The sequence below is a fragment of the Salvelinus namaycush genome, chromosome 5, assembly GCF_016432855.1.
Source record: "Salvelinus namaycush isolate Seneca chromosome 5, SaNama_1.0, whole genome shotgun sequence".
Taxonomy (NCBI): Eukaryota; Metazoa; Chordata; class Actinopteri; order Salmoniformes; family Salmonidae; genus Salvelinus; species Salvelinus namaycush.
Genome location: NC_052311.1, coordinates 16,385,560 through 16,401,503, shown reverse-complemented (window position 1 = coordinate 16,401,503; position 15,944 = coordinate 16,385,560). Strand labels below are relative to the sequence as shown.

At 42.8% G+C, this 15,944-nt stretch overlaps 1 protein-coding gene across 2 annotated transcripts; it reads left to right on the top strand.

Moving 5' to 3' along the window:
• Positions 1 to 6,709: 6,709 nt before the first annotated feature.
• Positions 6,710 to 10,970, top strand: LOC120048000 (protein sprouty homolog 1-like). 2 transcript variants are annotated; one of them, XM_038993656.1, is made up of 2 exons: positions 6,710 to 7,250; positions 9,002 to 10,970. In XM_038993656.1, the coding sequence occupies exon 2, from the start codon at positions 9,057 to 9,059 to the stop codon at positions 10,104 to 10,106; it is 1,050 nt and encodes a 349-aa protein (XP_038849584.1). In that variant the 5' UTR covers positions 6,710 to 7,250; positions 9,002 to 9,056; the 3' UTR covers positions 10,107 to 10,970. The 2 variants fall into 2 exon arrangements, with proteins under 2 accessions (XP_038849584.1, XP_038849585.1); XM_038993657.1 differs by lacking the exon at positions 6,710 to 7,250 and adding an exon at positions 7,278 to 8,457 and having other exon boundaries at positions 9,002 to 10,961.
• The last annotated feature ends 4,974 nt before the right edge of the window (positions 10,971 to 15,944 follow it).

Here is a 15,944-nt window from a genome sequence, read left to right as displayed (position 1 = left end):
ACACACACACACACACACATATACAGGCGAAGTGGTTAAGCAGTTATGGAGTTATTTTGGTACAAATTCTCTTTCGCTACAATTATGTAATTTTTTCTAGTTGGCCATTGCAACCAAACCCTCCTTCAAGGTTTTTATAAAAAAACATTTAACTCTATTTTCTCCATAATGGTTAAAATATTAGGATTTAGGATCTGAGATCTGTACCTTTCGCCTACCATTACCTGGTCATGTCTGGCAATGGATGAGCTCAAAAGGAACCACCATTGTTATTTTCTCCCCCTTCGACCTTCCCATTGCAATAAGGTGGTTATTCCTTCCAGGAATATATATTTTTTGCCTCCTAGACTCCTTAATTGTAGGGTACACATTTGTTCTGTGCCCTTCTTGGAATAGGGAGAAATATAGTCCTTTGTAGCTCAGTTGGTAGAGCATTGCAGTTGTAACGGGAGGCTAGTGGGTTCGATTCCTGGGACCACCCATAAGTAAATGTATGCACGCATGACTAAGCCGCTTTAGATAAAAGCGTCTGCTAAATGGCATATGTTATGTCATGTAAATATGCCAAGGGAATTTGTGAGGTCACCTTAAAATAAAGATAAAAGTGTCTGCTAAATGGCATATGTTATGTCATGTAAATATGCCAAGGGAATTTGTGAGGTCACCTTAAAATAAAGATAAAAGTGTCTGCTAAATGGCATATGTTATGTCATGTAAATATTCCAAGGGAATTTGTGAGGTCACCTTAAAATAAATGTAATACATTTGCAGCTCCCGCAGAGTAGGAGTGCTGATCTAGGATCAGGTCCCCCCTGTCCATACAATTGTATTAATGGTGATCTAAAAGGCAAACACTGATCCTAGATCACCATGCATACTCTGGGAGCCTTTATGAATATGGGCCCAGATGATTTGTGGAGTAGACCAGGACGGCGTGTGGGCCTTGGTTTAGAAACGGGATGGGCATCTCCGGTCCTGGAGGGCCACAGTCTGCGCAGGCTTTTATTCCAACCCAGCACTAACTCACCTCCATTGAGATTTCCCTATATAGATCTCGTTTTCCAAACACATTGAGGCCTTGTGGGTTCCCCTGGTGTGACGGGAGGTGGCGGTGTCAGCAGACCCTGTTTTACAATTTCCCCCTGAATTATGCAACAGTGACATGCCTACGGCCCAGCAACTTTTGGGGGGAGATTGGCCAGCGATGGCTGATGAACGCCAGACGCCTTTTTCCCAGCCATGTCACCACCTCCTCCAGAACTATCATTCTGTTCTAAGGCACGACTTGCCGACGGCGACTTATGCAATCCGCCCCCCTAAAATCTCCAACTGAACCAATCTGTATTTTCCAGTGACTGATAGCCCTGTGTGTTGAGATTTTCAGGATATGCACCGTCAGGTCACTCCACGGAATGACCTGAACCCTAAGCAATGTAAAAATGTCAACTGCTGTGACTGCAAAGGATGGAAGTGCAGGATTGGAATACTGTATGTTGGTTGAGATTAAACAGAATGCATGGCCCTCACAAGTGGTGTCATTAATTTCCCTTGAAATCAAATGTGCAATCTGAATTCATTCAACATAATGATCTGTTGTGTGTGTTATCCAAATCAGATACTTTTTTCTACTGTGTGTGTGTGTGTGCGTGTGTATATAACCTTGTAATAACTATAGGCTGTATGTATTATACTATTTATTGTGTAGTATTATACTTGACTCAATACAAACTGTTACAAATTTGTCAATTAATCTCTAAATATCGATATTTTGTTCCAATGGTAATGATGGGGTCAACCTCTTTGTCAGTGGTGTAAAGTACTTAAGTAAAAATACTTTGAAGTACTACTTAAGTAGTTTTGGGGGGGGCATTTGTACTTTACTATTTATATTTTTGACAGCTTTTACTTTTCCCTCAACGTCAACAAAACGAAGGAGCTGATCGTGGACTTCGGGAGACAGCAGAGGACAGCAGAGGGAAACAGCAGAGGGAAACAGCAGAGGGAAACAGCAGAGGGAAACAGCAGAGGGAGCACGCCTCCATCCACAGGTGAAAAGCTTCAAGTTCCTTAGCGTACACAACTGAAATGGTCCACCCACACAGACAGTGTGGTGAAGAAGGTGCAACAGCGCCTCTTCAAACTCAGGAGGCTGAAGAAATTTGGCTTGTCCCCTAAGACCCTCACAAACTTTTACAAATGCACCATTGAGAGCATCCTGTCGGTCTATATCACCGCCTGGTACGGCAACTGCATCATCCGCAACCAGAGGGCTCTCCAGAGGGTGGTGCGGTCAGCCCAACACAACACCGGGAGCACACTGCCTGCCCTTCAGGACATCTACAGCACCCGGTGTCACAGGAAGGCATAGAAGATCATCAAGGACCTCAGCCACCTGAGCCACAGCCTGTTCACCCCGCTATCATCCACTGGTCACTTTAATAATAACTCTGGTCACTCCACTGGTCACTTTAATAATTATTGTTTTACCCATTTCATATGTGTAGACTGTATTCTAGTCAAGTCGATCATATTCAACTATGGCTGTACATATACGATTCCTCAGATATACTACACATTCTATCCACATACTGTCCATAATGTCTATATATCCCATCACACACACATACACATATACATATACAGTTGAAGTCGGAAGTTTACATAAACTGAGTTTAAATGTATTTGGCTAAGGTATTTCATAATTCCTGACATTTAATCCAAGTAAAAATGCCCTGTCTTAGGTCAGTTAGGATCACCACTTTATTTTAAGAATGTGAAATGTCAGAATAATAGTAGAGAGAATGATTTATTTCAGCTTTTATTTATTTCATAACATTCACAATAGGTCAGAAGTTTGTAGACCTCCTTGCTCCCACACGCTTTTTCAGTTCTGCCCACATATTTTCTATTGGATTGAGGTCAGGGCTTTGTGATGGCCACTCCAATACCTTGACTTTGTTACCTTAAGCCATTTTGCCACAACTTTAGAAGTATGTTTGGGGTCATTGTCCATTTGGAAGACCCATTTGCGACCAAGCTTTAACTTCCTGACTGATGTCTTGAGATTTTGCTTCAATATATAAACATAATTTTCCTTCGTCATGAAGCCATCTATTTTGTGAAGTGCACCAGTCCCTCCTGCAGCAAAGCACCCCCACAACATGTTGCTGCCACCCCCGTGCTTCACGATTGGGATGGTGTTCTTCGGCTTGCAAGGCTCCCTTGTCCTCCAAACATAACGATGGACATTATGGAGAAACAGTTCTATTTTTGTTTCATCAGACCAGAGGACATTTCTCCAAAAAGTATGATCTTTGTCCCCATGTGCAGTTGCAAACCGTAGTCTGGCTTTTTTTATGGTGGTTTTGGAGCAGTGGCTTCTTCCTTGCTGAGCGGCCTTTCAGGGTATACCGATATAGGACTCGTTTTACTCTGGATATAGATACTTTTGTACCTGTTTCCTCCAGCATCTTTACAAGGTCCTTTGCTGATGTTCTGGGATTGATTTGCACTTTTCGCACCAAAGTACGTTAATCTCTAGAAGACAGAACACGCGTTCTTCCTGAGCGTTATGACGTCTGCGTGGTCCCATGGTGTTTATACTTGCGTACTATTGTTTGTACAGATGAACGTGGTACCTTCAGGCGTTTGGAAATTGCTCCCAAGGATGAACCAGACTTGTGGAGGTCTACAATTTTTATTCTGAGGTCTTGGCTGATTTCTTTTGATTTTCCCATGATGTCAAGCAAAGAGACACTGAGTTCGAAGGTAGGCCTTGAAATACATCCACAGGTACACCTCCAATTGACTCAAATTATGTCAATTAGCCTATCAGAAGCTTCTAAAGTCATGACATCATTTTCTGGAATTTTCCAAGCTGTTTAAAGGCACAGTCAACTTAGTATATGTAAACTTCTGACCCACTGGAATTGTGATGCAGTGAATTATAAGTGAAATAATCTGTCTGTAGACAATTGTTGGAAAAATTGCTTGTGCCATGCACACAGTAGATGTCCTAATGTCCTAACCGACTTGCCAAAACTTTAACAAGAAATTTGTGGAGTGGTTGAAAAACGAGTTTTAATGACTCCAACCTAAGTGTATGTAAACTTCCGACTTCAACTGTACTTCAGACTCTGACATTGCTCATCCTAATATTTAAATTTTTCCTAATTCCATTCTTATACGTTTAAATGAGTGTGTATTTTTGTGTATGGTTAGATATTACTGCACTGTTGGAGCTAGGAACACAAGCATTTCGCTACACCTGCAATAACATCTGCTAAACCTGTATGGACCAATAACATTTGATTGGATTTTACTCCACTGCATTCCTAAAGAAAATATCTACATTTACTCCCATACATTTTCCCTGACACCCAAAAGTACTTGTTACATAATTTTGAATGCTCAGACAGGACAGTAATATGGACCAATACACACACCTATCAATATAATGCGTTGTCATCCCTACTGCCTCTGATCTGGCAGACTCACTAAACACAACTACTGCGTTTGTAAATGACGTCTGAGTCTGGGCGAGTGCCTCTGTCTGTCCATAAATAAAATAAATAAACAAGAACATTTTGGCATCTGGTTTGCTTAAGATAAGGAATTTGATGTATAGCATTACTTGTATTTTTTTACTTTTACTCAAGTATGACAATTGAGTACTGTTCCCACCACTGTACTTCAGTATATTTTAAACCAGACACTTTTAGACAATTTTCAAGTTGTATTTTACTCTGTGACTTTCACTTTTACTTGAGTAATTTTCTATTAAGGTATATTTACTTTTACTCAAGTAAAACAATTGAGTACTTTTTCCACCACTGCTTTTTATAGAGGTTCATTGTTGACCTACTCAACACAGCCTGCTGACATAATGTAAGGTGGTCGAGATCTGGCTGTCTGACAGTCCTATCTGTATCTGTCGCAGATAGCGGCAGTATGCAGAGAGGCTGCCCTGCTGGCTCTGCAAGAGGACATGAAAGCACAGCTCTTCATGGGGAGACACTTTGAAAACGCCGTGAAGCCTCGCGTTCCAGACTCTCTCGTCCTGGATATCATAAGGTGAATGCACCAATTTGTAAGTCGCTCTGGATAAGAGCGTCTGCTAAATGACTTAAATGTAAATGTAAATGTCCAGTCGTATATCAACTATCAACAGCAACGCGGCTTGAGTTTTTTCTGACGTCACAGTGGAAAAATGCCAACGCTGCGAGACTCTTTGCGGACCGACTGCAAATGTTTACCATAAATGCAGTTATCCACTGGAGTCGCAAGGGTCTCCCAATGGACATTACATCAGTGAATAGCGAGAAATAATAGACCAGAATAGCCCATGTGATTTAATCAATAGGCTACTTCTGAATGTGCTCAGTAGGCCTAATTGTTAGTCTTCCTAAATAACCAATCTTATGGCACAATTCTCTACAAAAGTGTTGTTTAGAAACCTGTTCTACCTGAAAAGAAATATTAGGCTACAATGTAATAAATTAATTGTTTCTCTATATGCTTGTTAATGCTTTTTAAAATGTTATCTTCATAAGACAAATCGATTATATTAGGCATGGTAAAAAAAAGATTACAATGCAGAAACATAGCCAACATCAATTCATTTAACCAAGGGTCTTTCTTAGGCTATTTTCAAAGCAGGAGTTATATATAACGCAGCACAGATTATTGAATGGCGTGAGAAGTTTGAAGGAAACGTTTGCATTCATCTTTAATAATGTGCACTTTCCATTTGCTTATTGGATATATCCAGGGTGAAAACAAGCACGGATGGTATATTAATCATTGCATCCATGGAAATCTGTTAATTGCTGTAGGGTCACCGTAAAATGTCTGACTTCTCTCCGCACTTCTGACCACTATGAAGAGGTTCCCATCTGTCGTTTGGGAATCCAGCAGGAATTGTTTTATCATCAAGCCTTAAGCTTCCAAACTATTTTTGTTGTTGTATATATATCCACCCAAACACCAGAGACATATAAGCCTACAGATGCATTTATCAGTCCGTTAAATGTAGAAGTTTTGCAGAATTTGCTGACCCGAGATTGTATTGAGGTCATTCATCTATTGATTTTTCCATTTGAAGAGGATAAATTGACTCTGTATTGAACTTCCTTTTCTCGTGGATCCGGATGTAGCGCATCCGCGACACCAATCAAACCAGACAGTCAAGAACAGAGGGGAGGCGGTGGGTGGGGGGAATCTTTCCCGTTGCTTGTGGGGTGCCTTTTTCTTAAGGGGGCTCCGAAGTTAAGTTTACTGAGCCACTGGGAAAATAAACAAATGAGTAGTCGAGGGATTTCCATTTCATTTTCTATATCGGCCATTTTATTATGGTATTTTAGATATAGACTTTAGGCCAACAGTATTACATACTTAGGCTACATTATTTTCTGCCTAGAGTTTTATGCGCATTTGTGTATTTCTAACTCTGCCATACGTAAATGGAATGGTGAGATACCGTGAAATGCATCAAATAAAACAACGTTATCGATTCAAAAGGGATCATTTTGTTGCCACTGTTCAATAGTTTGCAACCACAAGAACGGAAATGAGTTTATCGGCTATTGTAAACCGTTCCACCTTAACTGCTGCACACATCTCTATCGCCCGGCCTTACACATCTGCCCAATGAATTAAGAGCGGATGCGATGTATCCTTTTTCAGTGGCGTGAATGGCCAATGGGAGTTGGCTTGTCGAGCAAACACTGAGCCCTACATTCTCATTCATTCAGTGCTCGACAGTCCTGCAGTGTTGATGAGAGCACTTCTTCGACTAGCGCTTGCTTTTGAGCATTCCGCACAACAAAAACCTACTTTTACTATTCTCCAAGCAGAATTAGAAGACTGAAAGCCATTGGATATACAATTATTTGTCTTCAAATCGTGAATTATTGTGCTTTTAAGAATCCTAAAGCTTTTCCCTGCAATTGTTATTCTGCTCTAGGACTAATAAACAGTGTTGTCTGACCAGATCGTTCTCAAGTGCGCAACTTTTAGGCTATTTGGTACCTATTCCATAAAGAAACGTTGATTTACCGTTTCTGGAGCACATTGGTGTAAGGCACCATATTTTGAGAAGGAATAACGAAAGAAGATACAACATCCGTATTTGGATTTAAAGCCGTCGTTACGAATTTTAAGAGCTAATTAAAATACGCTTGGACTATTTCCTTGGATGGAGTTTTGGTATATTGGTTGATGGATTCGACGTTATGGATGGTTACAGATGGGTGCGTATCTCCCCTCAATGAAACATGTTGGAAATGTCTGGTTTATTCATAGATTCTTTGTTGCTAAAATGTAGACTGGATACAACGAACATTTCACAATTAATCTTCCTCGGTTAAGTAGGCTAATATACGCATAGGCTTCAGAACTCCAGCTCTGGAAACATTGTTGCCAGTTGCATGGACTATGCTTGTTGTTAGTATATGTCGAGATAGATGGGCTTGGGAACACGCATCATCTGGTGCTTGCATCTGTGGAGAGTTCGCTTCATATTGTACATGCTTGCTTGTGTCCTCTACTCGGAATGCCTATTTAACACAGACCATTCGACTCTCGAAAGGAATCAAAACGTTCATAGTTTGGTTCAGAGGGGAGAGCGATCACTCCGACGCGCAAACAAACACCCCACCCCCACGGTAGCCTAGTTTTCATTCATAAGCGGTTTCCCCCTTGTTTTTCTATTCATCTCTAGATCCGTTGATTTGATCCTCTGTGGTTTCTATCACATGGGACGTCTCTCGGTCAACTAAACCCTAGGGCATAGACATATTTGAAGTAGCCTACACTAGGACTGTCGGTGTATTTGTCCTTTTACAATACAATAATTAGGCCGCCCGTCTATCTACTGGCTAAACCTAGTTACTGTGCTCCGTGTAAGCTACTGTGGGGTTTCATGAAGTCAATCAATTATAGGGCTCTGCTTATAAGCAAGCTGTCTTCGCGCATATGCCTATCTGCAAATTGTATCGGTTTTTAAACTTGTTTGTATGCTTGCGTCATGTTGATTAGACTGACAAAATGTGTTTATGCCTATTGAGTAGGGTCCCGTTTGCGTTACAGTTACAAGAGATACGACTGACTTTATAGCCAGACCTACCACGGTTAATTCCAGAAGCTGTTGATATTTTAAACCAGTAATGGTATTGGCTTTAATTCAGTTGTCAAATGTGCTTGAAATTATATGGACATAAAGTTGACACTATTGTCGGGTTCTGTCGTGACCTTAGTTTTGTCACCACATTTCCTTCTAACCGTCTAGTAATCGTTTAGTAATCGAATAATACGCGAGGCAGCTAATTTTGTCCTATTGGATCGTGGCCTCGTTCCGTCGCCTTGGCACATTTAAATGTTAACCAGTCATACAAATGTAAACGAGGACGGGAAGTAGCCTATTTGTACTGAAGTTTGGATGTGTGCATATTGAGGAAGGTATGAAAATAGTCCACTTTTCCCCCCACTCGGCTTGCATAAAAAACTAGTAGGGCTATGTGAACATGTTCTTAATTAGTTAAAAATATTGACTGCACTTGTCTTTTTCTACTAGCACTGACTTTGCTGATAACTTAATTTATTTGAAGAATAATGTACGTATTACGACTGATGTGGTTGCCTAACCTAGCTATTTTAAGATTAATTGACTAACTGGATAAATAGCGTCTGCTAATAATAAAATCGGAATGTAAGCACAAAATAGCATACTGCTCTCAATAGACTATGTGCTCTTAACCCGTTTTATAACTTTGATGAAATTTGATCATCAATGAACAATGTTAGATCTATAAATTGAGACCATCCAAGGATCTATTGATGGTTCTACCTTTTCAGCTATTTAGCTTTTACAATCAAAAGTTGAATCTAAAATGATAAGGGAACAGTTTTCCAAAACTCTACCACCCTATATTTCTCATTTGCAAATGACATCCTTGTCTTTACTGATAGCCCTTTCCTGTGTCTCTCTTGCTGTCCCTTGCAGGTTTTCCGATGCATGCCAAGTCCATGGTGAATGTCGGAAGTGGTGATCACCCCAGATGGCGCTCCAAAGTCAACATGGCCCTGGCGGTTCATTAGTGGTGATTCAGCAGCCTTCCCTGGAGGACCGGCAGAGGTCGGATTACGAGCGGGAGCTCCAACATGCCGCCATCCTTTCCCTGGACCAAATCAAGGCCATCCGCTCCAGCAACGAGTACACAGAAGGGCCCTCGGTGGTCCGGAGGCCCCCTGCACCCCGCATGGCGCCCAGGCCCGACAAGCAGCAGGAGAGGACTCACGAGGTGATCCTCGTCAATGTGAACAACAACTACGAGCACCGGCCGATAGGGCAGGGCCACCATGGTGGGGTAGTGGTAGTAGCCGGGGGCCAGCAGTGTAGCGCTAGGGCCCCGGGCCTTAATCGCTCCACCAGTACAGGCAGTGCGGCTAGCTCAGGGAGCAACAGCAGTGTATCCTCTGAGCAGGGACTCCTGGCCCGCTCGCCTCCCTCTAGGCCAGGGATGGTGGCCCTCCACCAGCACCACCACAGAGCCGAGCGTGCTCAGCCTGTTCGGACTCAGCCCAAGGCGCTGCTAGCCTCCCAGCAGGGCTCGCACCCGCTGCCGCCACTGGAGGCACCGCTCAAGCCCTCAGGGAAAGGGGACATGGCCTCTGGCCACCAGTTCATCTGCGAATGCTGCGGGAAGTGCAAGTGCGGAGACTGCACAGCTCCAAGGACCCTGCCCTCGTGCCTGGCCTGCAATGGCCAGTGCCTGTGCTCGGCGGAGAGCGCCCTGGAGCATGGCACGTGCATGTGCCTGGTCAAGGGCATCTTCTACCACTGTTCCAACGACGACGAGGGGGACTCGTGCGCCGACCACCCCTGCTCGCTGTCCCGCTCCCACTGCTGCTCACGCTTCCTCTGCATGGGATTACTGTCGGTACTGTTCCCCTGTTTGCTGTGCTACCCGCCCGTCAAGGGGTGCCTAAAGGCGTGCCAGGGCTGCTACGACCAAGTCAACAGGCCCGGCTGCCGCTGCAAGAACTCCAACACTGTCTATTGCAAACTGGAGCGCTGGTCCCACCAGGCCCAGGAAAAGCCTTCCTGATCCTGTGTGTGTGTGTGTGGGTAGAGGGGCGGGCAGTCGTTCCCCTGTGTGGTTTTGACAATAATAATGATGATGACCATAATAGTCACTATTACTATTGATGTTTATCAAACATTTTAAGCACCTCCCACCCACTTCCTTTTCTCCTGATAGGAGTAAAGCATGGAATATGAAAACCACTCAATTCTTCTTTTTTTTTCTCCTTCCTTTTTGCAACAGGACCATGTTTTTACAGACCAGTGTTTGTCTTCAATGGTTGTTGTTTTTTTGTCTCTCTTCAGCTACTTATTAACACTCTTTTAGAAATAATTTTCTGTTAGCTAGGCAGTGTTTACCTGGTGCTGTAAGCTTCAAGTGAGAGCAGCCTCTTACCAAATCTGTGAAGGACTATCTAGCTAGGCGATATGTAGCTGTTACCACGTGTTCATAGCAAACAAGGATTGTTAGAATTCCCAGTTGCTACCCCACTCAGACCATGGCTAGCTGGGTTTCTGTGCTCGGGTTGCATTGTGGAAAGCACATCCATCTCATAGTATTCTGTTGGATATGCTTCTCCCCCTTCCCCACTCATCATTCACACACATTGTGGCATTTTTCCCCTTGTTTTTGTTTTGTAAATTGTATGCTCAAATCCATAAGAGTGATCTGGCTTTAAAAAAAGAAAAGAAAAGGAAAATGTCTTTTTTTGTTTTTGTAAAAATATTTATTATGTGAAGCTCTATTATTTTATGATATTTATTGCAAAAGACAGTCTTAAATTTACTCATGTCTGAATATAACAATATCAATACTTACTGAAAAATGAAAGGGTGGCACAAAAGAATAAACTATGTTAACTTTAATGCAGAAAATATATTAATTAATTAAAAAAAATGTCTTGTGTCTTGATTATCCTCGTTACATTGACCCTTGGGAGTGTTTAACTCTGGTTTGAAAGCTTTCTGGGTAATAGGGCATTTCATAAGCAGTGATTGGGTCCAAGTTTAGTTCTTGCAACATTTCTTTGTGTAACGTGGAATAGTTTGGTCAACACCACTTTGCTGTACACTCATTTGTTCATGTGTGGAATGCTGGTAAAAATGTTTTTACTTGAAGTGAGTCAGAACCACTTTTAACCTGAATGTTGCAAGCCCGTTATTTCGGGATTCTATTTATTTACTTGATTTCTCTTTAAACTGATAATGTAAAATAAGCCTACATCTGAATGCAAAATGGCCACCAATGATACTAACTGGAAGTTCCAACACTTGATAAACTTCATTCCAGACAAGAGGTCACCCACAAACTAAGCAATGGCTTTAATCCCTGGTTTTAAAAGTTGCTACAGTATATCAATCTTCCCAACTCTCAAATGGTCTCCATATTGTGAGGCCACAGTATGTGTCTGAGAAATGAGAGCCACCTTTACAACTACCCAGGTCCACCTGTTCAAAGATAATAAACCTGCTATCAATGCCAAGCTTTTATTGCATGGTTCCTTCACTAAAGGTAAAGATGGGGCAGATACAGCCCCCCATTTGGCTGCCTGTTTTTGTCAGTGAATTTATCACTCTGGAAGTTTGCTGACCCCCAGGGGATGAGTCTTCACTTCTAAAGGTTAGTGAGTCTGAAATAGCAGAGCGGCAACAGGAAACACTAAAATACCAGGGTTTAACTTTGAGGGGGCAATTAGTATTTCAGACAATCTCAGTTTGGGGGGAGTGGGAAACTTGACCTCAGGAATAAAACAAGCACAGTTCAGGGAGGTAAAGGCTAATGTGGATAAAATAACTAGGCTGGGTGGTAAACATTGAGTGGTATTTTTGTAGAAAACCAAAGAAGTGGCATTTTGTGATTTATCTGGTTAAGCTCTTGCAGGGAACAACCTGTAGGATTCCCTGTCACTGTGGTTCAACAATTTGCATGAACAGAACATGGCTCCTTTTTAATGTGCATTTCCATTTTCTGCTGGAATGTACCGTTTGTTCCTCTGAATGGTTGAGTGGGTTAGCGATTTGTCAATTTCCTGTTACCTTTCAGAGCTGCAATTCGAGACCCATTTGCTTCTGGACAATCGCAAACAATGGGAGGCCTCTTTTTTTCAGGTTTCACTTTAGATCCCTAACACAGGACAGAGCTAAAATTTTATTTTGGAGGCGGCTAACAGGAAGCAAATGTTTACTTAATATTTTCCAGTCTGACCCAAATAAGGAAATATATATTTGCTTGCCAGTTCCAGGTCTCAGTTTTTAACAAGAGTCCCTTAATAGCCTTGTCCCCCCCCCCCCAAATTAGATGAAATACCAAAATAAGTTTTAAGTGTCTGAAAACTAGTTTCCTTTTTTATATATATCAGATTCCGCTCCATGAAATTATTTGTCATTGCCCCTACAAGCTTCCATATTCATCATCATTATGTCAAGTGCAGCAGTCTAAGGCACTGCATCTCAGTAAATAAAAGAAATGGTTAAAAGTCAACCTGAGTCACTATTAAGTAATTCCATGGCACAAGTGGCAGCAAAGCGAACTGGCTCCCTCGCACTTGTTGCAGAGTAAATTTAGCAGCACCACACGCCCACGGGGTGCTATTTTGGAGTGTGTAAAGCTTGGCGGCCCTACTCCCAGGGCCCTCTGACAGCATTGGGGACTTGCGAGTGCAAACATGCATGATTACCCTGTGAGTCACCATGGTGGAACCTCCAACCCACAAGCTCTGCTGCCGGCCAGGGCTGTCCTTAGCTAGGGCACTGCTGCTGACGCTGAAGGTCTTCTATAAACACTGCCCGGAGGATTTGTCACCAAAGGCAAAGCTCCGCTTTCAGTTTGCCTAACCTAAGCGGATTTCCATTATTTTCTTAATACCGTCTAAATGGAAATTCGCTATGAGGGACAGCAGAGATGGGTTTAAGGGATAGGATGAGGGGTTGCTATGCCTCTCACTTGAGTTGGTTTGGTTTGCTTCCGTTATGTTGAAAATGTTTTTGCTCTTTGTTGGGCGAAACTGTTTCTGAGAAATAGAGAGAACCATCTGATGGTGAATACAGAAAATGTGCTATAAAATCATCTAAACCGAGTAAAATAAAAAATAACAACATATAACTCCTGTTACATCCAGGTTTCTATCTCGGGCTGGTTGGTAACAAGGTAGACACTAATTTACTTTAGTGACCTTTTATAATTCACATGAGTAATAAACAATATTTTATCAGGTGCTGGGACTACTTTGGTAGAGGTGTTCCATTGGAATCAAGCCTCTGCATTTGCTCCATGGTTTCACACACAGAGGGCCAGGGTGTAAACCCTTCACACATCGTCCCCAAGTGCCATGTGTCTATGCGGCGTTACTGACATCTAATACCAGACATTCTTCCCAAGCCCCTCTTCCTGTCTTTGTCAGGCATTTTATGGACAAAGGCCAGTAGGGGATGGGGAAGAGAAGGCGGGGCCTGAGTGAGAGGACCAATACCCAAACCCTGGCAATCATTCAGGGGGATCCTATTGTAATTAATGGCCAGGCGTGTTTGAGAGATGAGCTTTGCGCTTTTGCTCATAGCCAATGGACGTCGGTGATTATGTGTTCTACTAACTGAAAATTCAATCAAAGGGAAGTGGCCAATGCCCACAATTGTCCCAGCGTTGGGCGGGGTAGGCCGTCATTGTAAATGAAGATGACTTTCCTAGTTAAATAAAGGTTAAAGAAAAAAGAACAACAATGTGTTTATCTAAGAAATGTAACTAGAGGTGAAGATGGATTGATCAGAGGGAGCTGTGAAGAATTGCTCATCTGGGAACTTTAGAAAATATAATTACATTTAGACATTTTAAAACAACAGTTGGATGACAGTGTTCTGAAAAAGTACACCAACAAAAACTCCACCTTAAGGCCCTGCTACACTACAGCCATCGGTCGTCCGGCATTGCCCTCAGCCATCAGCCATATAGGAAATGCTTCCTTGGAAATCAATGAAAGCTGCTATACTGTCCACGTTGCGTCACTTCCAATGGCAGCGTCCAAGCTCAAGAATTGCTGAGGTTCAATTCTCGATGACTGCCGCTAGCGTTCATTCATCTTGTGTGAATTGAAATACTGAGAAATAAAGTCGATTTTGTTTGGTTTCCGGTGTAGCGGGTAGAATGTTACATTGACACGATGCTGATGGCTGAAGTGTTATTCTCTCAAACGCTGCAGGCTAAAGAAATACAGTAAAGTATTCTTCATATTAGCTATACTGCTCTTCCTTCTGGCCGGATGGGCCCACATTGATAAGATCATGTCCTATCTTAACAGCCCCCAGGGAGAGGTCTGTATGAGCGATGTTCAATATGCTCAACCCCCCCCCCCCCCCCCCCCCCCCGCTCCTTCCCTTTTTCCTTGATATCTCAACCAAGGGAAAAAAATGACTCCCAAAACTTTATTTAAAAAAATTCAAGAGCTTAAATCATTCCTTGGACGCAGTGGGCCCTTTCGGAGGGTGTGTGCTTGGTGGGTGGGGTTGGGTGGAGGGTGGGGGTGGGGTGGCTCACCCCTCCCAGTCTCTTTTTAAAGATTATACTACCATCTAGCCAGATGGTTCCCGTCTGCTGGGTTTTTTTCAATTCACTTCCTCTCCTCACAGACAGCCTGCACCCCTCCCCCATTTTCCCATCTTTCTCCGCCCCCTACCCTCCCTTCTTCCTCTCCTCCCACCCTCCCCAACGGCTCCTCTGTTATGCGGCAGGAAATAATCTTTTATAGCCCGGTTGTTCGGAAGTGACCCCCTGCCCTTGATTAGATAGGGCCAAGTCCTATCACACGATTGTGTTTGAGCTGGCAGTCCCCCCCCCCATCCACCCCACCTCTCCTCCCCCTTTTTCACTGGCAGGCTCGGTGATCCTGTATAAGGGACAACAATGGGAGGCTTTAGTCCGTCCGGCTCTCGGCTGGGGGTCATGTCAGAGGTTTTTTCTGTTGGTGGGGGGTGGAGTGGTGGGAGGGAGATGGAAGGCCCCTGCTTTAGTTAACCTCTCCATTGCTGTTTGCCCCCCCTCCCTTCCTTTCCTCCCTCCTTCCGGTTGACCCTCAATAGGGGCCTTTAAAGGTTCCCTTTAATCTCTACTATCAGTGGATCCTTGAGTCAACTGAGTAGTCAACAGGTGAGCAACAGTTCAGTGATGGCTGCTCAGGGCCTTTCACAGGTCCCTATCTGGTTACTTAGTTTAACTGATCTGCGTTAGCACCTTGTTAAGCACTCCTATTTCCTTCAGCATTGATCACAGGGATTCCACATCACTGCTCTGTCAGGACTGGAATTCCAAATACCAAAGCACTTCTTGAGAGGATCAAGAAAGAGGTTTAAACAGTGAGTTAGTCACTAAATGCTTGCTCAAAATTAGTTGATTGGGTTCCTTCTAAAACCAGTACAAAGCGAGTTTCTCAAATGACAAAGGTACATATTTTATGGATAACCACCAAGTGATCTATGACTCCTGAGACTCTCCAATAGTGTACCAAACCAGGACGCATTGCAAAAATACAACAGTGCTACAAACCCTGACAAAGTGCTACAAAATAGGTTTGGTGGAATTTAGTGTTTTCTAGTTCTATTAGTTAGACACAAAAAATAGCACTTGGCTGTTAGAAAGTATACTACTTGGTAGTTTAACATTTGAGGCATGAGTCAAGCAGACAGGACTCTTTTTTTCTCCCTTGTTTGTCTCCTTCTCTCATGGGTACTATAAACCCATAACAAAATAGGTAACAATAGACACTACCTAATGTAAAATTAAAACTACATAGCTACATTTGCTAGGCTAACTAGCTAGCTATCTCTTAAAATGCAATGTAGACAAAATGTCTGAAGTCGAAACGCTCTGTGAGTC